Source organism: Copidosoma floridanum, unplaced genomic scaffold, assembly GCF_036245765.1.
Source record: "Copidosoma floridanum isolate Cflo_tuat_1 unplaced genomic scaffold, Cflo_Japanese_pri ptg000014l, whole genome shotgun sequence".
Lineage (NCBI taxonomy): Eukaryota > Metazoa > Arthropoda > Insecta > Hymenoptera > Encyrtidae > Copidosoma > Copidosoma floridanum.
Window position 1 is genome coordinate 9471522 of NW_028321891.1, and position 24078 is coordinate 9495599.

General features: G+C 40.3%; 1 protein-coding gene across 1 annotated transcript; it reads right to left on the reverse strand.

The window, feature by feature from the left end:
• On the reverse strand, window positions 1-23053 carry LOC106635896 (uncharacterized). The gene is made up of 4 exons (XM_089592138.1): window positions 23044-23053; window positions 22425-22910; window positions 21439-22170; window positions 1-26 (listed from the first exon to the last, which is right to left on the reverse strand). Exons 1-4 carry the CDS (start codon window positions 23051-23053, stop codon window positions 1-3), a joined length of 1254 nt encoding a protein of 417 aa, XP_089448264.1.
• Window positions 23054-24078: the final 1025 nt, after the last annotated feature.

Genomic DNA, 24078 nt, shown 5'->3' on the forward strand with positions numbered 1-24078 from the left:
TTAGTCGAGGTGCTCGCGCGTGAAGCCTGTAAATTGCATTTTTCCATGTCAATATAACACAAGGAGTGATCATAATTAATGACAATATCGTGAAGTAATTTATTTATTACTTGACAGAGTAAAGTGCTGAACTTATCAACGCTATACTATCCGGGGACAGAAGGAATTTTACAACTTCAGGGTAATTTTTACCATGTAAATTTTTCATGATGCCATGCATCTATACGTTTACCTTAAAATTATGGTGATGGCAAAAAAATGAAATAATATTCTTCAATTCCACGTATTGTGTGCGCAACAGCATTTGCCATCTATATAAATTAATTGGTCGAAATCTAATAAATTTTCCATCTACAGAAACTAATTGGCCAGAATCTAATAAATTTGGTCACAAAGTTGCAAACAACAACTACTGAAATTGGGCACGTTTGGTCTCACCATTTGTTTCCATCCCAGTTTAAAATGGCCCCCAAAGTCAGCAATAGCCCAAAGCACGCCAAACAATGCTTGTGCACACATAGAATCAGCTCGGCTTCAGCACAACCGTATAAACGTTCAATTTGGACTTTTCAGCCCTTCTTTCCCATTACACGTGAGCACTCACTCGGATATACCCATCGTCGCACGAATATACCTTTGTACGGGTACGTTGTGTGTGGAAGCAAATGATAAAGGCGACGCGTGCCCGTCGAAAGTCCACATATGTGCCGATATTCTTGGAAATAGTAAAGAGAAACAGAGAGAGAGAGAGAGAGAGACCGGACGCGTGGGAGACGTCGAGATTCACGTGCCTTCTCATCCTTCCCCTTTTCATTTGTCCCGCATGCTCCATTCGGGCTCAATGTTGTTTGAAATAAATTTGACTTTACAACACCCCGTGAATCCTATGAGTGAAAAATTGGGTTGACATCACTAATTTAGAGATTCTATGACGTTTTATTCTGCTATTGAGGACGAAAATGTAGCCTTTCTCACGGTTCGTTCGATTTAATTTTACTCTCCTTTTTTAAGTAATTTATCAATGTATTTATCTACATACGAGCTCTTTCTTTTTATGCTGAAGTAATGTATGCAGCACAATATTATCAAAGTTCATTACTCATTTGTAATAAGTCTCAGACTTTAAAAACTCAGCTTGGATTAAATCATTTGAGTGTCAACGTCTACCCCTGAATTTATGGATGAATAGGCTGATAATTTTTGTATGGTAATAATAATAAGTATTGCTTCATTTTTTTGTGATAACTAGTGCAGTAAATCGTTACTGTGTTCGGTCTTGGAGGGAAATTATTCGTTGAGACACCAAAGGCGATCGTTGACCCGGAATCGTATTCATGTTAAATTCATATTTTAGTCAAGGGGCTAATAATAAAACCTTATTAATCCTTCATCCGAATTAGAATTAACTTCCATTTTGACCGAAATAAGTGAGGCCAAGCTGGCACTAAAGAAGCCCAAGTTTGGAAAAGTCCCATTGGTGCAGAGCTTAATAAACTTTCTCCAAATGTAAACTTTCACGAGGATTGTAAATCATTACGCAGGAACTTGTAATACTATAAATTACTTTAGTAGTGGGCACCAACGGTAGTTATATTTGCCCGTTAATTTTTTAAAAAATAAACAAAAAAATGTATGATACGAGAATGAAGAGTGCGAAACCGTAAGGAATCAGGAGCGTAGCCTAAATTATCCAGATAATCTGACTGCTTCTCGATATATCCGTGAATGTTTTTCGTTACAGTTTCAACCAAGAATTCTTCGAGTATACTAACGATGAGAATGAAAAAGGATATCCTTGAATTTCAAAGGACACCGTTGGTGTAAGGCCCGGTTTCAATTTCGAGGAGAGAGACCGACACTCGTGCACATCGGGGGGAAAAAAGGACGAGACGCCTCGTTGCCCCGTTTTTGTTTTCTCAGGCGCAAAGCGCGTGTTCCTCGCTCGCATTTTCCGACTCGCAAGAAGTCAAAGTGCGCGCGAAACAGGATAGGTCACGCTCCTCTCACAAAGGAGTGGGCTGCATTTTAATAATCCTTGCCCAAGTCTGGCACGCACGTGCGTAAACACAGGTGGTTGCCCGCGGAGAAAGACAACGAGGAGGGAGCGAGAGGGGCCTACGGGGTGATTATTGCGGAGATGCGTCGTTAGAAAAGAGGAGCCGGAAAGGTGCAGCGCGTAATACACGCGTCCGTGTCCTATGTAGGTGTGTACTCGGTGCCAGAGTGAATTTTCCCTGGAAATCGCACGGGCAAACATACGGAAGTCACGAGATTTTTCTTTCGTTGTCGTTTATGTTTGCACCCCCCCCCCCCCTCGTGTCTCTTGTTACTGTTGACTCGTATTTATGGGCCGCCGCTCGTGTATAGACATGTATTTGCGAGGTACCGAATGGTACAACGACGACGACCGGCAAACAAAAATTGAAGAGCGGAGATTGAATTTTGGAGTTTCCCGAGTTTTCAGCCCAAGTCTGCGTACCTATGCATTGTGTCATACGAGTACGGAGATTATTGTTGGCGAGACATATTGCAGCGAGCGCGTTTGTTTGTTTGCTTGCTGAACATTTTAAATTCAAAGCCTGACGACGCTCGCAACGAAGCTTTTTTTTTCTCTTTCTTACTCGTGAATAAGGGGTTCTTCTCGCGAGACCTGTTTTATGATTACACAAAAATTCTTTTATTTAAGATGAAACTCCCTGTCGAAATTGTTTGGAAAGATTTTTGTTGCAAATGGAAAACTTTCAATGAAAAAGTTTGAATCAAATTTCATTATTCCAATGATTTTAAATGTTTAAAGTGGAATAGTGGAAGCCATAATATAACGAGAGTTACGAGTCCAAGTAACGAACAAACCATAAATGTCCCACGGAAAAACTTTTTCATCCAAAAGTCATTGATAATTTCCAACTGTTGCTCATAAAATTTCCACGGAGAACTTTTGTCCATATTAAAGTAGTTCCGAAGATTCCGAACTAAAGTAAGGAGCGAATCAAAGTTTATTACCCAAAGCCTCTGTAACTCTTCAATTCGTTATATATTATAATCTGCTCCTTAAAATATTCACGTTTTCATCCCAAAGAGCCATCCGATTATACCCTTCCGACAAAAGTTCCGAGCCCATAAAAAATGCACACCACAAAGGAAAATACCCCACAAAAGTCGGGATATCATCAAGCGACAAAGCAACCCTCCATTAGCACCACAAAATCGTATATTTGCAGAGCAGAATAGGTACCACGGGAGGGATAAGAAGGAGAAGAAACGGGGCCGTAAAGATCTGTTTACCCCCACAGACACATCACCCCCGTATGGTATTAAAATCGGAGCACGAACAAAACTGATCTCTGGAAAGCTCCAAATTGCGGAAGCAAACAGGCCGAACGAACGAGCTCAAAGCCGGTCCTCCGGCCCATTTTCTCTGGCTCGTTAACCCTCTGCGTCGAGATCCCACCAGCGTTTGCCCGCAAGCCACGCGCGTGCATACCTTGGCACCCAAAGCCCGGGGGTCAAAGTCTCTTATTTTCCGAGAGATGAGGCCTGGTGCGTGCTACAATATGCGTTTTAGAACCCCATGCCTACGTTTGCCCAGCAAAGGAACGCACCTGTTCTCTCTCTCTCTCTCCCTCTCAACCCTCCTTTGAGCAAAGGTAGCATTAGACCCTCTCTCTGTTGGGTTCGTTGTTTGCCTTGATGAGTTGGCTAATTAGAGTTGTAAACGGCATTACGAGGACCGTAAAAGGTGCATTCTCGGGCTAAATAATCTGTAAATAAATTGGGCTGTACGCTGCCAATAAAGGTTTTCCACATTATCCATTAGAGGATAAAAATTACGCATTTAATCCAGATATCAGTGAATCATCTCTGTATATGACCTCAATAAGCTGTAAAGACATTACAAAAATATCCTCGTGGTGGAAACTGGAAGACGATCCCTGTTATCCTTGAAAAATTTAATAAACCCTGGAATATGATAGAAAAAAAGCTAGCTTCCCAGCTGGCGTGTATAGGACCCTCTAACGACTTGCATACAACTGCGAGTTACATCATCTTCCATTCTGTCGAGCAGCTATGTATAGGGATTTTCTTCGGAATTTTCCATTCAACAAGGGATTTTCAGGTCAAACTTTCTTGTAACGAGCATTCCACAACTTTCTCGAGATGCTGGAGATTCGAGGTAGAAAAAAAAAGCAACGAAAAAGTCGAGGTACATTGAGTCAGTAGGAGATAAGGGCAGCGAGTTTTTGCACACCTGATGTTTAATAGTAGAGTGGCAGACCTACGGCAGAGATAAGGAGCGTAGACGCTGGAATTGAAAGGAACGCCAGGAGAGCAGAGGGATTAAATAAGCAGGAAGGAGGCACAAAGAATAACGAATGCAAATGAGGAGACGCTCCGCAAGCCGGGCTGTCTCTCCTTCTTTCCTCATCGTCTCTCCGCGAGTGTGTTATTAGACAGGAGGAAACTGCACGGCTGCCGAGAAGAGTCGGAATGAAAGGGTAAGGGACTCGCGAGCGTCTCCTCCTCGGGGATGGTTTATTATGTGACGCTAAGTAGAACGAAGCCGCCGGAAAATGTTGTAATTAGGAAGCACGAAGGTGCACCTTCTCTCACTCTCTCTCTTTTTCCGTGTTTTTCTCTTAGTCTCGCGTGCACCAAAAGAGCCTCTCTCTCTCTCTCTCGTGTACGCACAAAAAGACTTTTGTACGGCGCTAAGTACAAGGTTTTGCGGCAGCACATAGACGCCGCCAGTTAATTAGTGTTGAGCAAATAACTTTTTTCCATGCGCGTACACATGTAGCTGAAAGGGCGCATAGTGTATATTATAAGAGTCGCTGTGCCGGTCTTTGAAATGCCACGGTAAATAATGTAGGTATACACGCGTTTTTTACTGCCAAGTTGTTTTTTTCCTGTTTTACTTTTCCTTACTGGTTTGTTGGCGGGATATCGTACATTAAATGTGAAATAATCGCGTGTGCCTTATTATAATAATTGAATTTCGTTTGATTCCAAAGGATTCCCAATTGAATCCCCGTATTTGCCACTTCCTCGACCTTGAAGACAAAAAAAGGTAATTGGACATGCATTTCAACTGAAGGTGCGTAAAAAATCTATGCCGATTCTACTTTAATCTAAAAATTTCTTGTGCACATTGCAGCGAAATAGCCTGCACAGTGCAGTCATCCACCTCGAATGTAAGAGTGAGCTGGCGTGCGTGCGGGCCGGTTAAAATGTACATAACGTTGCGGGGCTACCTTTTGCTGCAGGATATTATACCTCGGGAGTGCGTTCGCGCGTTTCTTTTTACTTTCAGCGGCTCTTTTTTCTTGTTCTGATGGTTTTCGAGGCCCTTGGGGCCACCACCGGCATTATACACCAAGTGCTCCTTCTCCTCTCCTTTTCTTTCCGTTTCGTCATTATTCCTGCACTTAACCATCGGCAGCTGTTACTCTCCCGCTCGCACTTTACTCCCTGCCGAATCGTATGTTGGTATAAAGCGCATTCCTTAGTGTTACGGGTGTTCCTCTGTAGGAGGAAAGGTACCGGGATGTTTTTTTCTTTTTTTTTTTTTTTTTTTTTTGAGAGAGAGGAATTTGCTTATCGGAAGCTGGGATCAAATTGTGTCTGAGCAGGTAGCGAGTGCTTTGCAGGCAGGTTGTGGTGAATTCAAAAGTGATCGTTGGTGAGCGGGATTTACATTAAATGAGAATTTTTATTCAAACGCATATGAGTCCGATTACAAGTTGACATCAATTATGTAAATTGACCAAAAAATATTGAAAATTGACTCTTTCCTATGTGTGACAATTGTCCGTTAACGGTCTTAAGAGAACTAAATTAAACTTTAGAGGTTTTGGAGCGAAGCTATCAAAAAATACAGAATTTAGAAAAGAATAGCGTGACTTGTTTTATAAAATTTTAACTTCCGCGTGTAAGTTTACGTTAAAAGGAATGTAATCAACTGTTCAACTCCAAAAAACCCTCATTTATAATAAATGCCGAGTTTCTGAAAGATAATGCAAAGTCATTAATACAGGAAAAATGTAAAAGTGCAAAAGAGAAATTTTCCTCTCTTCGGAGAATTCGCATCTGATAGACATCTCTCCGCCTCCATATAATGAGCTAAGAAATAGCAGCTAATCTCATAAACTAATTACCACATGCGTGAGCTAAAATCTTCAATTAGTCATCGGCAAATTTCTCTCTCTCCTCATTTTCACATAATCATTAATTTTCCTTACCCCCTTTCCTGCAGGATATTATTATCTTTCACTGGTTCTCAACACCACCGGCTCTCTTCTTGTGATATTCAGAATTCCCATTATCGACTCTCGTTCGTCTTTTTCTAAAAAAAAAAAAAAAGGTGCGCGCAAAATAATTACAACACGTGCCTTTCAAAGCGCTCGATCAATCATTCGGCTCTCCTCGCGCGGTACATTGAGCTTCCCCCTCCCCCTTACTTATATACATTCCCGGTGCGCATCCTCGAAGCTCCGTCGATGTTATCGAGTGAAGGAGACACCGTATACGCTAAAAAAGTACACGTACGCATATATTATACACGTGCAGTCCCTCTGCCTCTTCTTTTCCTTCTAGGCACGGGTAATTTTTGCTGATCTCGGGGGGTCGCCGTGGTATCTTCCATCTCGGTGCGTGCATGAGGCTCCATTAGCGACGGGTGAACTGTCGAGCGGCAGCTCTTCTTCTGAAAGGACTTTTTTATTTGTCCGTGCAGTGTTTTAAAATTTTTTTTTTTTTTTTTTTTTGTGGGAACAGGTATTATTTTTGGCTATGCTTGGACTTGCATTATTTTTGGATGTTCCACTTTTTACTTTGAGTCGAATTAATAAAAATATGCCAATGAAAAGCAGTATGCTCATGAAACTTACAGAATGTCGTGCGCTGTACGAATTTCTTGCTGTTTGAGGAAAAAAAATGAGTAAGGATTTCAAGAAAAAATTTTTTTTAACCATCAGTCTACTCGTTGGATCAATAAGTAAAGAATAATTAAACTTGATATCGCAATAAACCACGATGATTCATAATTTCGGTTCTTTTTAAAAATGATTTTTAAGCTTGTGCTATTTTGTATAGTGACTTTTTTCTTTGGATTGCAATGAACGTCAAGAATCACATACTTGGACTTATATTGCAATCATGTCTGTATACCGATAAATAGTTTGATATCCGAACCTTTATGTGGCAGTGAGTACGAGGGCCATAACGACACTATGACAGACTGTAAGATGTATCGTTAAACTCATGAATAACAATAACGTAAATTGTAAAAAATAGTTACAATGATATGAAAAAAGTACACCTATAGTGGTAAAATAAAAAAACTTTTATTACTTGGCTCATAAATCTACCCGAATGACGTTCTCAATCATACCCCCGACTGGCTTCTTAACAAACTGTTCCAATCAGGGAAATGAAAATTCACCGAGACGCGGAAAAGTAAACAAAGTGGCTCGTTTTCCGCCGCGAAAACAGAAATCACCGACGATACATTTTTCAAGCGTAGCGGTGCAACACGGCATCAGAGCCGCAGTGTATGTATATACGTATACATCAGCCTCAAGCTCCGAGGCCGCGGCGAAAACAAGATTATAACACTACATTAAGCGCGAGAGCGAGCAAGCGGGAGGGAATGGACGTAAACTTCTTTCCGCTCGCCATTCAGCAAATGAACCCATTCGGCTGCCAGTGCGCTCACCCACACTCTTGCACAAACAGACGCACAGAAAGAGAGGTAAAACGTGGAGGAAAAACATCCTATACGTACACACATGAGCAAAAACACGCATATATACATTACGTGCATCCTCGACAGGACGCGTGTATCGTTACCCTCCTGGACTATGTACATTATGCACTGTACGTCCGTCTGGGCGCCAACTATAGTTCCATGCCACCTTCACTAGTAGTAATAGAATCTACGCCAGAGGCTTTAACAAAAAAAAAAAAAGATAAATGAGAAAAACAAGTAGTACGAGTCAATGCATACTTCTGTGTATTTTAACTATTGGAGGCGACGTAGACTTTGGAAGATACAGTTTTGAGAGACAACCAACATGTGACTAAATGGTGGGGAAGGGTAATAAGATTGGACTGATTTGAGGAGCTTTCCTTCTGTTGATCTTCTTCATGAGTGCATGAAATTTCATGAATGTCCCTATTAGGGAACTTGTCACTGTCAGTTTTCCACAAACATAGTTCTAATATGTGATTGCTCTTGAAATTTATTCTTAATCTACAATTTTGACGAGTAAACTTTTCCGTGATGATAAAAATACAATGTCAGACGAGGAAAATTGTCGCTGTTCCTCAATGTTCATGGATTACGTTTAAATATTGTCTTAAAAGTGGCCTTGTTTCCTCGTCCGATGCAAGTTGAAGCAAACATGTTTGTTAAGCTCGACAAAAGTGGATTACTTTGGTGCTTGAAATGTCACCCTGCATTTCTGCAAACTCGTACAGCATAGGCACACGAAACAGCGAGAGCTGTGGGAGATATCAGATAAACATACATACACACACACACATACGTGCACGTCTCCAGCGTATGAATCACGAAATCTGATAAGCCAAAATAACTCGCCAAAGTTCTTGTTCTTCGCTGGTGCAAAGTTTAGCAGCCTCCTCTTTTTCCCGTACACGGATGCCCACCGAAAACTAATACCAAGCGCACTCTGCATCATCGTTTCCAATTTACCTAACTTTTCGGAAATTACCCCACGCGCTCAACTTTTCCGCTACTATTTCGCTCTCGCGCCCGCCTTAACGAGCTCGCATTGCCCCCCGTTGCTGACGTTATAAGCGCGAACTTCACTTATCATCCCTACTTTCCGGGACGTTTTCGTTGCCACCACCCCCCCAACTCCAGGTAGGTATTACAAATTTGAAATTTAACTTGCGAAAATGTTTCATTACGATATTATCGCTGTCTAACAACCAGTAATGAGCTGCCTCCTCCTTGACTGAAACGACGACGATGATATTGCTTCAAAAGACCTTTTTTCGTTCTCGGTCAAATTGAAAATTACACCCAGCGCCGTCAGACCTGGGAATTGATAATAAAAGCACGTATAGATTGTTACGGATGAAAATCCAGCCCCACGCCGAATTATTCAGCGTACGGGAAATAAAAAAAGGGCGGGGAGGGGCAAAAGCCAATACCCGAGGGGACTGAAAACGCCGTCGCCAAAGTGAATTCGGGGTCGAGGCGACCGGAGTTCTTAAATAATAAAGAAATACGGGGTTTCTTGAGGGGGGGGGGGGTTAAGGTAGCAGCAGCGGTGTAGTTCCGGCTTTGGCTGCACACATGTATCCCCCAACTGGATGGTCGTACGGGAGCTCGAGTAAACCTCCTCGCAAACAGTGTACGTAGGCTACGCGCGCGAACTAAATTCCGAGGATCGCACATGCCGTCCGTAATTCTACCCCGAGACACATGTGTTCTCGTGCTCGGGTGGTGTATACTATACGCTCTCTACTGGTGCATCGCTTGGATTTTCTCGATGTTACAGGTGTATATAGAAAACCGTAGGATTTATACACATGTACTTACCTGAGCGGATGGGTATAAGTTGCACGTATATACCATCCAGAGTCGCTCTATATAAAATATCGACGAGTGCGGTCTCTCCGTGGCGGCTCTGTACGCCGCTGGAATACAGATGTTGACTTTGCATGTTTAATGGGCTTGAAGGGATTAAGGGATTTGGAGGCAATTCACGGCTCACGCGGATCAAAACGAGCTCTGTTGCTCATCTCTGGCGTTTTAATTCGAGTTTAAGGACGTGTGTTCTCATTGTGAAAGATCGATTTACGGTACTGTCTTCTCACGTGTTTGCCATTGGTATTTTCATCATTTGAAGAAGAATTACCGAAAATATCTTATTTACAAGAAAAATTTAAGCAATTTTTTCGCTGTATCCGTATAAAAATCTCTTATGGACTGGCAAAAGGATTCTACCAGCTATCAATTTTTGAAAAATGATGCTGGACTGCATGAAAGCTTTAAAATAAGGCAGAGCAACTCGCGGTGCTTTGTGAATCAACGTTAACTCCGGGCTCTTTGTACTCGTCAGCACAGACGCGTGAGTCTGAATCACGCACATGTCGCGGATGCGATAAGGCGGACAATGATACGGACCCTCTTGTTTATCCTTCGTGCATTTGGTATATCTGACTTTATCAGAGCACGTGATGATAGGAAAGAAGTGTATTTTTTTTTTTTTTTTTTTAAGTAAGTTTTTTCAAGTTTGAAGTTGGACAGACTCGTTTCTTTTGAATTGATAGGAAATTGGCTGTGCAAATGATGAGTTATTCGTATAATTCTTTAAAAAGCTTTTGAGAGTTGGGTTTTCGGTTTGTTTCTGGTTTGACAATGCATACATGTACCAGTTTCTTACAAGGTAACTCAAGTGACATTTTTTTTTTAAAATACTAAAATTTGTCAAAAAATGTGATTTTCTCCATTGTTTAATAATGTTCCTCTACGCCAGTCTTACGATCGAAGTTATAAAATTCTAATGGAAACAAATGTCTACCTCTTGGACACAAAGCTCTGGCAAGTCACGATTTTTTAAATTTTGATCGTTTTCAATGAACCAAAGCAGCTCAGCCACATATTTGATTTTATTTCCATCAATTCTACTTTGTACTGCACAAACTGAATGACGCATGACCACTGGGGTATTCAACGAAAACCAATCAATCAATGTTACCTCTCCGCCATTTCACGATCATTATTTATCTTTCTCGTTTTTTTTTTTTTTTTTTTTTTTTTTTTTGCAATTCTTGATTTCTGTTGTGCACCCCTGATACCATACATTCGTGCACCGTTGTAATCTTTTTACAGATAAAAGTTTTATATTTAATAAAAAAAAAAAAATGTATAACAAACTCCCTTTATTTTGCATACACAAAGACTTTTCTTTTTTATACGTCACAGTGCATCATGTACAGGAGATATTGCTATACTTGAGGTACATAAGCTTTTGTTACTAAAATTTTTTGTATATTGTTACCAAATTATTAGTGACTGCTATACTTACATGGATGAATCAAAAGTGTACCTTATTTGTAAGTAATATTTTACAGTCACTCTTCTTATCCAATACGATAACTTCTTAACGATCCTTTTTTTTTTGTTGCAGAAGCTTATGTATAACTAACCTACTCAACGGTATATATTTATAAAATCTTTCGTGCTAATATACCGCTGTCACTGGTCCTGTATGGCGTGAGTCTTTTCTTAAGAACTGATTCCACCGTTGCATCCTCCGACTTCAGCGAGAAGCAAAACGCGTAGGAGAGCAGTAGAGTAGTAGCGTAAGAAGTAGAAGAAGAAGAGAGAGAAAAAAAAAGTCCAAAAAGAAGCAGCCCGTAGAAGCTTACATTGGCTAAAGCTCCCGGGTTTTGCTTTCCCAGAGACGTGCTTCTATACGTGTATGGCTTTTCGGCACCAAAGTGTGTACAGTTTGCGGCTTGATAATATTTGCTACGCACAACTGTTTATTCGTTCATCGTTTTAGCGCAAAGTAAAGTAATTTGTTTTCTTATAATAAATGCCATAAGTTTCCTTAAAAAAAACAAAATTTTACTAGTCCTTTTTGCATCCACGAAAGTTATTCCCGTCAATTTTATTATTCGGCTCCAAAGTACGGGAAGGTATTTGTTTTTTTATTTTTCAATACAGATCAATTCTTGCGGGTGGTTCAATGCATCTTCGTATCCCAGGGGGGCTACTGCATCCTCGTTGTTTCCCTAACACCAACCATCTATATACCCTCCAACAGCTGTTCTTTTGTATAGATTTCCGCTAACACCTCGCCACATTTTCGTTTCTCTTTTATGCAGTATTATTCTTCACATTTGATCCGGACATTCTCGACTTCGGCATTTTTCACAAACTCAATAATGCATGAATCGAATTGTATGGTATAGATGCTTTTTCTTCAAAAGGTAACTGTATACGAAATCAACCGAGTCCACGGTTGAGGTATGGAATGAAAGAGAAGAAAAAGTTCCAATGTTGTTTGAAAGAGTTGAAAAATTCCTAATCGAGTTGTTCTTACCTCACGGACAAACGAAAAATTTCCAAGGCAGGGCCGAGGAGGGAGGGGGCAAAACTTTTTAGCACCTGGGCTTTTAGCGAAATCTGAATTTAAACGCGCGTGGATTTTCGCATGCTAATGAAAAAGCTTTTAAAAAGCCACGTGGCCCCTTCTGGCGTGCATCGCTTAAAAGGCCAGCGGCACACAGCCATTACGACTTGGAGAGAAGAACTCATCGGCTTATCAATTACGTATATAAATTATATGACGAGGGGCCGAATAAAGGAACAAGAGAGAGAGAGAGAGAGAGAGAGAAAGGACAAATAAAGAATAATATAGATCTGACGTTGCTTCTCAGCGACAATTTCGTACCAAAAAAACATGAGGCAGCGACACTATTATCGTCGTGGCAGTGTATATTCTGTTGATTATTGCTGTGGTAGAAAAAAGGCTCGTGCGATTATAACTTCAGTTTATTGTAGAGCTGATTTCCGTGGGTAAGTGAATAATTCCTGAGATAATTTTATACATGAAAAAATTTTGTAAAAGTCATGAGCTTTTCATAAAAAATGTACTTTAGTCAGACATGAAACACCACGTAAAGGAAAAACAAGAGCGATGTTTGAATGTTACAAGTGACCCAATGCGGTGACCCTCAGCTTTGTACTTAAATTTCACTTTAAATTTCAATGCAAAAAATTAACAATATAAGTTTTGCACCATAGTTAAGGACCTTTTTCTTAATTTTTGTGTGACTGCACGGTTACCAGCTTAAATCAGAATACAACAAATGCAGGCGCAATGTCGCGCATAAGCTGCTTCTGCTGCAACGGAATATCAGATGGAGGGAGTGAGAAAATGCGAAACGCCATTCTCGTATGGAAAAATGGTCCAACCCTGGCAAACGTAGCACCCAAGGGAGGGGATCGGCAGTCTTGGAATATCGAAGAGGTCATCCGCAGTTGCGAATAATGCGATTCTGTAAGAAAAGTGTGGGGAAAAACGAAGCAAAAGAAAAAAAAAAAAAAAGAAAAAAAAATGTGGGGGTCAGACAGGAACAGAAAAGCATGAAAAGACGCGTACATCCGTGGGAGGAGAAAGGGAGCCTCTAAATGGCTACGGATTTTGATCGGCATTAAGCTGTCAAGGGCTACTCCCGGGAGCTCTTCCCGCCCGCCGGCGTCGCACCTAATCCTCCGGATACACGTATACCGAATGCTGCCGTAGGTATATACAGTACTCCCCATTCTCCATTTCTACATGTTCCTCTGTGCACGTCTTCTTTTCTTTCCCTCCTCGCCCACTGCACGGCTTACGTTCGCATGCACTTTTCACCCCGTATGTGTCTCGCCCTGTCCCCGGTATTAGTCCGTATAAAGGGAGAGATTGCAGCTACCGTCTACGCCAAAAAGTACAAAATCGTTGAAACCCAACGTGCAGCACCTGATTCCTTTTTATCTCATTCCTACGAATATAGATTGAACCGTAAACATATACCACCGCAGGTTACCCTGATTTTTTTTTTTTTTTTTTCCTCTCTCCCCACACCCCAAACTCTCGTATACGAGTATCCTTTACGTAACAAAGATGAAACGAGAGCGCACCCCGGCCTAAAAGTCAATATTATCATTCACAACCTATCAATCTTTTTTTTGTTGTTCTTCATCACGCAACGTCACCCTTTTTGTTGCTCTTACCCTCGACTCAGCTACCCCCCCCCTCCCTCGTTCGACTACTCTTTGGAACTCCTTTCTAAATCTCTTCCTCAGCCCTCCCTCCATTCAACCTTCGCTCAAAAGCTCGGTTCGGAGAGGTTGACTCTCCTCTCATGGTACCCATCCTCGCGTTGCTCATCAGGTAGAGAAATCCTGTCAGTGGTGATACTCCCACATATACTTACCATGCGCCAACAAGCTGTGTTTATGCATGTCTTTACCTTTCTTTACCCCTTTTATGGACACATCATCTCATCCCCGTGACTTCCCATGCACACGCATGCCTTTTCCAATACTCTATTCGTATATTATACATATTATGTATACTGTACCCAACTCACGTGTTCCGTTAGTCATCCGATCACAGGCGACATACCATAGTGATGAGAATATATGCGCGAGTGAGTGGAAAAAAAAAAGGTCGGGATGCACTTGGCAGTGCTTTGACTGTAGCGTGCATTTATGCATAATGTGGTAGCATGTACGAAGGGAGCAGTCGAAGCTAACTGCTCCTGCCACGCAATGGGTGCTTTTTAAAGAGCCAGCCCTGTCTCGTCGCTGCTCGCGCGTTGAGTGCGTCTGTTTTACGAGTCCACGCGCGAGTGCATCATAGCCGGGCTGATCTCTGCGGATGTTTGTGTCCTCGTTATGCATAATGTGACCCACGAGGTGTGTATATACGTGTATGAACAGCGTCTATTTGACATGGAAATTCCGAGGGTGTTGATGCGCTACTGTTGCTACTGTACATCACGATGTCATTTCCAGTTGGCAGTGAAACGTAGTAAAGCAGATTATACAAAAATATGTGGTATGCAACGACGAAATTGGAAAAAACAAAGCTTGCTGATGTGAAAAGTCTAAGCGAGAAATTTTTTTCTTAAATTTTGTGTTATGTTTAGTGTTGATGAAACGTGGATTTGATAAATGTATGTATTATTTTACTAAACATTAGATGCAGAGCTTGAAATCCACTCCGAATTTAAAGTTCTAAGATGAAATAAATGATATTTGGAAGCAGTGGGCTTTAGAGATGAAATAAGCTCCAGTACCCACACAAGTCAATTAAAAAACGCAAAATAAAGAAGAAAGTATGGAAATTATCGCTAATGCTCTCCTTGCAACTGCACTCGTTGTCTCCATCCGTTTTCTCACCCCCACGCTACATGTATTTTTTTTTTCTGGAACTTCTCAGAGCCAAAGTGCCCTTCTTCTGCCGAGTCCTCAACCTCCCGCTCTAGCGAAGAATTTCCACGCGAGGGAACATATTCCCTCTTGCCTTGTTCTCCTGAGCTCACCACGCGTGTGGATATTCGTGTACAAGCTCCGTCCCTGCTATCGATTTCTACGATCGACGACGACGACACGACGAAATGGAGAACCGCCGATAATTGGACGAGGTAATAATAACGTGGGACTGTTGCTACTGCCGTTGTTGCGCTGTATGCTCCCCGCGACAATGTCGCAGGAGAACGTCGAGCCTCCTTCTCCCCTACACCCTATCACGGCTCTTTTTTTCTCCTTTCATTCTCGCGATTTTTTTTTTTTTTTCTTCGAAGTAGTTGCAGCAGAGGTCGATACCCAGCTGGCTACCTGTTTTTAGTTTTGAGATCGTTATGGTTGTCGCGTTGTTATTGTACACCACCTATACACAATGTTCCGTTGTTGTGGGATACACTTGTGGGTGGGGGAGTAGGTGGGCCCTTGTAAAATTGTTTCTATTGTTTTGCTTGGTGAGCGTTACATACCATAAGATGACGAGATATTCCTTGCACAGTGTACAGGGATCTGTGAGCTGTGTGTGTGGTTTTTGATGCTGAACTTGTTGCTCATTCGATACGCCATAGGTAGTGTGCTACGATGACAATCGTGATGATGGTAATTACAGTTGTTATTGGAACTTTTTAGTGTTTCTTCTGATATGTACTCAACTTCTCGTACGTGGCAGTCAGGGCATTAATGGTCAAGGAAAAACTGTTTTTACAATAATGTACGAATAGTTCCTCGAAAAGTTCATCCATTGGTAAAATAAATTTGAATAAAGATTTTCATACGTAGCTCTGAAACTGATTTTTCTTCGAACTTAATGTTCTACAATAAGTGAAAAAATGGTGTGATTGTAAAGTTAAGAAAATATTTTTTAACTGTTTATAAATTGTAAAAACAAATTTTCCACAAATTGTCCATTTCGACCTAAAACTTGCTCAAATGAGACGACAGAAAGACAAAGGATTAAAATTTTTTTTCTTCGGTTATGGAGCACTGCTAAAATGGTAGTGCTGACACATACAGTTTCAGTATAACTAAAATGTTATAAACACACTAGCAGTATATACAATGTGATGAATAACTTTAAAGTACCTATGTATCGGATTTTATATCTTTTATTGAAGGTATACGACGGTAAAGGCGTGAGAAAATCCTGACGACATTTGTTCAATTTTCTGAAGAAATTACGTATGCTGCAGCTCAGTAGCCAGTGTGGGTTTGGAAATATGGGAATAATCAAAGGTGATACATCGTGGTTAAAATAATTGTTTCCGCTCCAGTTGCGTGGGAAAACCAGCAGATCTTTAAATCAGTATATTTTAATACATGTAGCTCATCTCGACAAACGGCTTTCACTCACCGAGACCCATGGAGTAAGTTTATCGCGATATCGCCAGCTAATATGTTTGTGTCACCTGTATACATTGTACAATATTTTACATTTTATTTATTCCAACATCATTACAAAATCATCCTAAACACTGTACAATTTGTAGTACAACATAAATGTGTCTTACAAGTATAAAACTGTAGGATATTTAATTACGGTACGTTTGAAAAAGAAAGATTTTTATCGATGCTATTCCTTTATACGCTGATGCTCAAAACCGTCCAAAGTATAGTAAAATAAATGTAGCAGGAGGTGCTTTCGGAGGTAACATTCGATAATAAGGACTGTAGACCGCCTGCTCCCATAAGTGACCCAAATGGTGCAATAACTTGTGGCTTCCTTGACGTTAAGAGGTTGGTCTTCTTCTCCTTTCGACCCTCTCTTTTCTAACCACATCACCCCACGACGACGCCAACGGCAAGGACGAGAAAGCTCTCTCTTCTCTCACCGAACCCCTTCACATGAGTCTTTACCGTTGGTTCTCGCATACTTCCAAAAGCCGCGAGACGACCCACATGCCTAAATATAGATCCCTATAAACCTGACCTCCAATTATAGCCTCTTTGATGCCACCGGGCCACTCCCCTTGATACCCCCCCCCCCCTATGAACTCCCATCGCAAATATTCTCTGACGCACTTGGTTTACGTTCTTCTCTGCTCTGATGTTGTAATTTAGAGCAGTATCGCCAGTGGACCGGTCATTTTGGGAAATTTCAAGCTCCACTCTGGCAGGATGATTATATCGACACCTGACCTTCCTCGAGCGTTAAATGTCTTTGCCAAGACTTTGGCAAATAGGTCACACCTACATGTACGACGGACTATCCCAACTTTAATACTCGTGAGATTGATTGAGCTTTTTTAGAGGTAGGTAAAAGGAAGAAAGATGGCTTTAAATGTGTTGGCAATAAAAAGAAAAAGAAAAAAAAAACGAGTAGCAGATTATCTACGTCCAGTTGGGAGATTTATGCTGTCTACCGGTGGAAACTATCCGTGTCGGGTTTGGTTTGCTCCCTCGTTTGATGCCATAAAAATCTAGCTCCATCAATCTGTTCATTAACCCTCCACCGGATTCTCCCCCGCAACTTTTTTCGCGAATCGAATCCAAAGAACCAATATTCGACTCGCCCACCATTCCTCAGCGTTAAAGTCCGCTCAGCACGTCTCTGTGCGCTCCGCAACTTTTTTTTCCCCTCCCCCTCGATGTAGCCACTTTTTCTCGGCCCACACGCCAGCCAGGGAAAATCTCATTTTCTATTTTTCAGTGTCTTCCCGGCTAACTTCTGTATTAAATGGAGAGGCCGAGCTCACGTGCTCCTCTTTCCCCCTTCGGCCCAGTCGATACCCAATCAGCGCGTATCTCTCAACACGCATCTCTGTCCTACAGATGTACACGTGTACGTACGGTGGTTGCTTTTTCTGCCCGCGGATGTGTATTTTTTCACGATTTTTTTCCTCTTAACTCGATTTCGATGAATTCCTTTCGATTGGCTGATGAACCACTGTTTTTACAGATGAATGAACATTCGGTGGATTCGACGCGCCGTGGCTTACAGTTTCAAAGTGATGACGGATACCACCAGATGATCATCTCTCGAGTAAAGAATAATTTTCATTTCTACGTATGAAAATCGACAAGCTTTGCATCACTATCGCAATAAATTGAGTTTGACCGATGTTGCTCGCTTCGTGGGGTACAACGGTCCCCTTAAATCGAACAAGGGGTGCAGGTATCGGTAGTCAATAAGAAACGTATATCACAATGAAAATCACAGCCGAGCCGATCAGGATCGCGTTGACCCAAAGTTTCAAGGGGAATCCTCGCGGAGGTAGCGATAAAAATCTCTCTCGAGCAGATATTCTGCGATCTTGTTACGGCACGAAAACAAGAGAGAGAAAGACCCACACGAGCGAGGTGCAAAAGGAGAACTGCCAATTACGCTGGTAAATTCTGCTCACCTCGCGGGGGAAGAGAGGAGAATAAAAAAAAGGGGGGGGAGGGAGAGACACACGGTATCGTCCAGAGATCGGCTCGACACCTTCGAGCTTCCCCTTGTCCTCTTCTTCTTTACCCATGGCTTTTTCGAGAACAATGCCACTGCGGGCTGAAGATAATCGCGAATAAATTGAAAGTGGTGCCAGGTTACATGCTGCTGGCCGCGCTCATTACACGCCGCGTCACGTGCTCCGCTTGGCTGTACCTTTTTGGCGCTTGTAACATGTAGGCGTTGTCGTTGGCGGTATATATTATACGGTTTTTTTTGCTTTTTGGGGGGATCGTAAGAACGCGCGAGAGGCCAAGATTGAGGGGATCGACTCCGGCACGGAGTTTGGGAAAAAAGTACCACATAATCAGCTATAAATTCGAAAAGACATGTCACACACGCAAACGTTTTTGAGTGCTCGCTATCTTAATGGAAGTCTCTCGTGTTGTAGATAAGCCGTTCGCTTCGATGTTTATCGCGATGGCTCGACGGGATGTCATTTGAACGTACAAATTAACCGGATCAGGGTTTTTTGGATGTGAAACAATTAAAGGACACTAATAACGTAATGACTTGGTTTAACAAACAAAGAGACATGCACTTTTCTGCCCCGTTTCGCTAATTACAAATCTCATGTGCGCTGTCGGTGTAATTTTTTATCAAAATGAAATTAAGCCAGCTGTAATTCATTAGTCCCACTGAGAACTAATTACCTAGTACATATGTATTCGCACCTTAATAATAACGTCGAGGAAAAAGTAAAAACAGCAAAGTGGAAGGAGAGAAGAAAGTATAGCAAAGCAACGATACATACACGTACGCATATAACACACGTGCACGTATACGGCGTAGTTTATGCGTATCGGACGTTGGAGGGCCGGCCTAATCTATCACCTGAGATACCGATCCTTTATAATTTCCTTGTGTAACGCACATCGCGTATATATATACATATATATCATTACAAATCGCATACTAATTAGTTATTTAATAGTAGCCTGCTGCGAGAATATGAAAGACAAATGAGAGGATGGAAGGGAAGAAGGATAGCAGATAAAAAAAATAAAAAATAAATAAAACACGGAGACGCTCGATAAAGAAAAAAAGGGGGGTGGAGGAGGGTTGGGCGGTTTTGCCTATCGAATAGAGGCCCGTCGACACGCACAAGCCCGAATCCCTCGACACCCTGCTGACGCTGCGAATTTCGTGACTGGTTTTTAATGTTGATGAAGATTAGAGCGCTTCGTCTACTCGGTATATTTTTTTTTCTTGTTCATAATAAATTATATTTTCGACGGTGTGCGTTTCTTGTTCAGTATGTTGTTTTAGTAATTGTTTTGTGGCTAAAAATTTGTTGAAAATTTTATAGATGCTATGGTTGATGTAGATTAATTAGTAATGTACGTGTTTCCATTAATTTAATTATAAGGTACGAGTTTAATAAACAGTTTTTACTTATATTTATACTTTAAATTTACTTATATTTGTTCATACGTTTTTAGAACTAAAAGTCGCGCAAAGTAACACTACGTTGTCTTTATCGTCATCATAATATGGTGAAGCTCTATCACGCCAATAATACACCAAGGGAACATATTTTTCCATTACTGGAGAAAGCAGTGGATATTTATTTTTTTCCATCTTAAAGTATAATAATTTGATTGATAAAAAAAGTTACGAAAGTTTATATGACTATCAAATTGTAGATAGTAAGTTATCGAACATTTGTAGATTACATTATCACAAAAATGTAGATCTTTCATATGTAAGCTCATGAACAAGAAATGGTACGTTTGGGGAGAAATAAGGATATGGATCTCAATATTATTGACTACTTGACCTAAAGAAAGGGAGAGATGTCCATCATTGCTAGGATCAAAAAATTATGCTGAATAACCGTAAATATTTCCTAGCCATTGATCATGTTTGACGACTACGGCTGTTTTATAGCTCGCGATTTTATCATTTTTTTAAATTTTATTTTATTTTATTTTTTTTGCAAAGCTTAAAAAGTAATATTCCCATGATGACGTTCTGTATTAAATTAAGTTTTGTTGGTCAACTAACCATATTTTCTAAGACAATGGTATCGTAAGAATTACACGTTGAATTTTATTATTATTTTAAAATCTGTTTTTCAACTTCGAGTTATCGTCTAATAGTCTTGAAAAATCTCCCAGTTTCAACCAAGGCTCGGAAATTAGTAAAGTCAAGACAGATGATATTAAAAAGTACTATGATTTTTCCTGATAATAAACTCTCGTCTTTGGACATATAAGATACAACAATCCAGATAAACGTAAAATTTTCTGTACTAAAATTTGTAATTTTTCATACGCAGTTCCATGGTTGGGGCAGTTTAATAATGATAATAAAAAAAGAAATTATACGCTAAAATCGATAAGGGAAAAAAGCTGCTAGTTATTACTTTACGTAGGGTATATTCTGGAGAAAGAGAGGGACGTGCGTGTCAACAGAACATGTTGGCGATTGCCGGCTCGCATGCCAACACGCATTATAACGTAGTCGCTACTGCCACCTCATGCCGAGAAATCAGCTCCACCCTACCTTCTACTCCAACGCCAATAATGTACAAGTTATTATTTTATCAACGGCAAGACACGACGCAGCCGTTCCTTTGTTTTCGGCCATAATTGAGGGCTGAAAGCTTTCAAGTTTCCTCAGTTCCTTCCAAAAAACAACTCACCTTCGACGGAATCTACCCTTTCCACGTGATTCTGTTGTGCAAGAATGGTCTATTTTTTTAAAATTATTAGTGTTAAAGTTACGTTTTATTTTGAACTTATTGTATTTTATTAAATTATGTTTCTTATGTATCATTAATGCATACGACTTTACCTAAAAGAGTTTATTTGTCATTGTATGTTAAAAAAAAAAATAAAAAAAAAAATAAACAATAAAATCAACCATTTCGACGTTGTGCTTTTTATTGAACCTAATAATTGTACATGGGTGGCGTCCTCGCGGAGGAAATTGAACAAAGATCAAAACCAACCTTTCCTCTCGTAAATATTAACAATTATCAGCAATCTTTTCACGTAAGCTTCGCTCAACTCGCTTTGTAACACAATATTGGCAAGCTCATTAGCATCGTGATTGCTAGCCTCCTCGCCAAATTGATGCAACGCAAATTTCAGGGTGACAATGGAAACCATGAAATGGCAAAGGGCCTCTTCTTTGCATTCTTTCTCAAACTCGGCCTTTGAAAAAAATTCAACATCGCAGTCGAATCTCCTCAGCCACGACACGAACGACTCGTAGTAAAAGTCGAACAGATCGTCAAGTCTATTTTTTAGAGTATCTTCGTCCAGACTAGTGATCCAGAAGTACATCACGTCTTTGAGCAAACTATTGTAGAAACAGTTCTGAAAATCAATCAGTTTGACGTCGTAGTCTTCTGCTCTATCACTACTTTTCTTGCGAAACAGTAAGTTATTTAGGCGTAAATCGCCATGGGTTATGGTATTCCAGGGCCCGTCTGTGTTCTTACGGTTCCGGAAGCTGAACTCAATTTTGGAGAAGTGCTGCTCGAATTTGGGCTGGTTTTTTAGAGCCTCGCGGTGGTTTTCGTATATATTTTTGAAGTGAACAATGTTTATACCTTGATTCTTCATTTGACCGATGATTTTTTCAAAGTCACCCGGTCGCTTTTGCCTCATTGCGATGCCAAGAGCGTGATATCGGCTCAATGCGGATAGAGTTGTTTTTGCTCGATTAAAGTCCAAGCCTGAAACGAAATTTTATATTTCTCTTTGGCAGTATTGTACTAATCTCTTTTGTCATCACAAATGTTACATACACTATTTTTATACTTTGAATAAAAACCTTTTTACCTTAAAAACTCGTTTAAAAAAAGGGGATTAAAAAAAATAGTTCGATCAAAACAATTTTCTTGCTCTTCCGAAATCACCCAAAATAAAATTAAAAAACTAATCGTAGTGAGAGCTAATAAAATGATATTCATACGTATCAAAAATTTACCTGAAAATCTATCGCATACGTAGTATCCGTGAGAGTTCAAATTCTCAAGCAACAATAAAGCATTTGCATCGACCACATCAGGATTTTCTTCACGCGAATACTGATGGCCATAATATTTTGGGGTAATATCAATAATCTCATTCTCTTTGATCCCCAATTCTTTCTCCAGGTTCTGGTATGTCGGAATCAAATTAGTGTACATAAGAACCTCTTTTTTAAAGACCACACTCTGTTCAAAAAATCTATCGACTGGGTTTATCTTTTTCATCACTAAATGCAGACTCTCATCTTCAGTATCTTTATTTTTGTGGATTGTTACATCTAGTTTTGTTAAAATTCCGCAGTAGCTCTCACCAGGACTCAATAATGTTTGTACTGAATAGTTCACTATTTCAAACTCATCGCTGACAAACCTATTTCGTAAGGCAGATGTCAAATCTCGAAGGTCATTATCTCTCGTTGTTTGATGACCTTTTATTGTGGACACTTTGAAAGTAATTTTGTTAATTCATGTTTTACAATCTAATTCGATTTTTCATATAATCATACAAAAGTGCTAAAAATCGTTAGCTTCTCGGTTTTCTGAATTTCACAAATTTTTTATTTGAAAAGTACTCACCTGAACACATTTGGAATTGATGATAAAATACAGGAACAAACGTTAAATAATGTGGCTTCAAATGATTGAAGTCCAATATTCTTTTACAGTTTTTGAAAGATCAGCCTACTTTGATTGGGAATATTAAACAGCTATTGAAATATTGAGTCACAACTTCTCGTCTTCTCAGAGAACCTGGATAATTTCTTGTATCAGTTTTTTGATTAATTTTTTCTATTTAATTTAAAAATATTGAATTAGGATTCAAATCTTTTTTTTTACAAAAGAATACATCTAATTAAATGAGAAAACAAACAATTTAGCTTTACAGTATATTTACTATGAAAAATTTGCTAGATCACCACAGCAAATAAGAAAAAAAAAAAGCAAGAGTATTTAATACTAGTGAGCTCAGGAAAAAAAAACTCGTGTATTTTGAAATAAAACACGTGTTCTTGTCTGATCAAGAAAAATGAAACGTTTGATCCCGGTGGATCAAACCTGGATTTTTGGCTGAGCCAAAAGTACTGATTCGGGCCGTCGCCCTTACGAAGTGTGCAAGCAAATTGTGCTTACAAAGTCTGGTGAGCACTAATGCTCTAAAAATTTTGAGCTCGTGAAATCAGATTTTTTTAAATATTCACATCTCACCCTTTTTGCTGTGTCTTTCCAGTCCTGTTTCCTTTTGTCTTAAAGAGCTTGCACGTAAACGGCAGCGAAAAAACTAGCAAAGACGGGAAGAACAGCAGCAGAAAAGCGTCCACGGCGATGATGACCTCAAAAGCCGAAGAAGGGAGCCGCTGGTGCTACACGCTTCTTGATGGCAGGTCGATGTGAAGAAAGTAAAGTGTGTTTATTGAAGTTTACGGTAACGATGATAAACTAAAATCATTGAACGATAAAGGTGATGCTCGTACGTTCGAGCAACTAAAAATCTACTGCCCCTCGCTCTTTTTTGAACGTTATCGGCTGATTTGATACCGATGTCGATCGATATCAGCCTCTTTGTATTTTCTTTTTCGTTGAATACGAAACAGCGGATTAACTGTCATGAGA

What these genes read in the sequence shown, in the direction of transcription:
- LOC106635896 (XM_089592138.1), bottom strand. An exon ending in CGTATGCGATAGATTTTCAG is followed by an intron (nt 22,171 to 22,424) that starts GTAAATTTTTGA and finishes ATTTCGTTTCAG; the next exon opens with GCTTGGACTTTAATCGAGCA. An exon ending in TAATATTTACGAGAGGAAAG is followed by an intron (nt 27 to 21,438) that starts GTTGGTTTTGAT and finishes TGCAATTTACAG; the next exon opens with GCTTCACGCGCGAGCACCTC.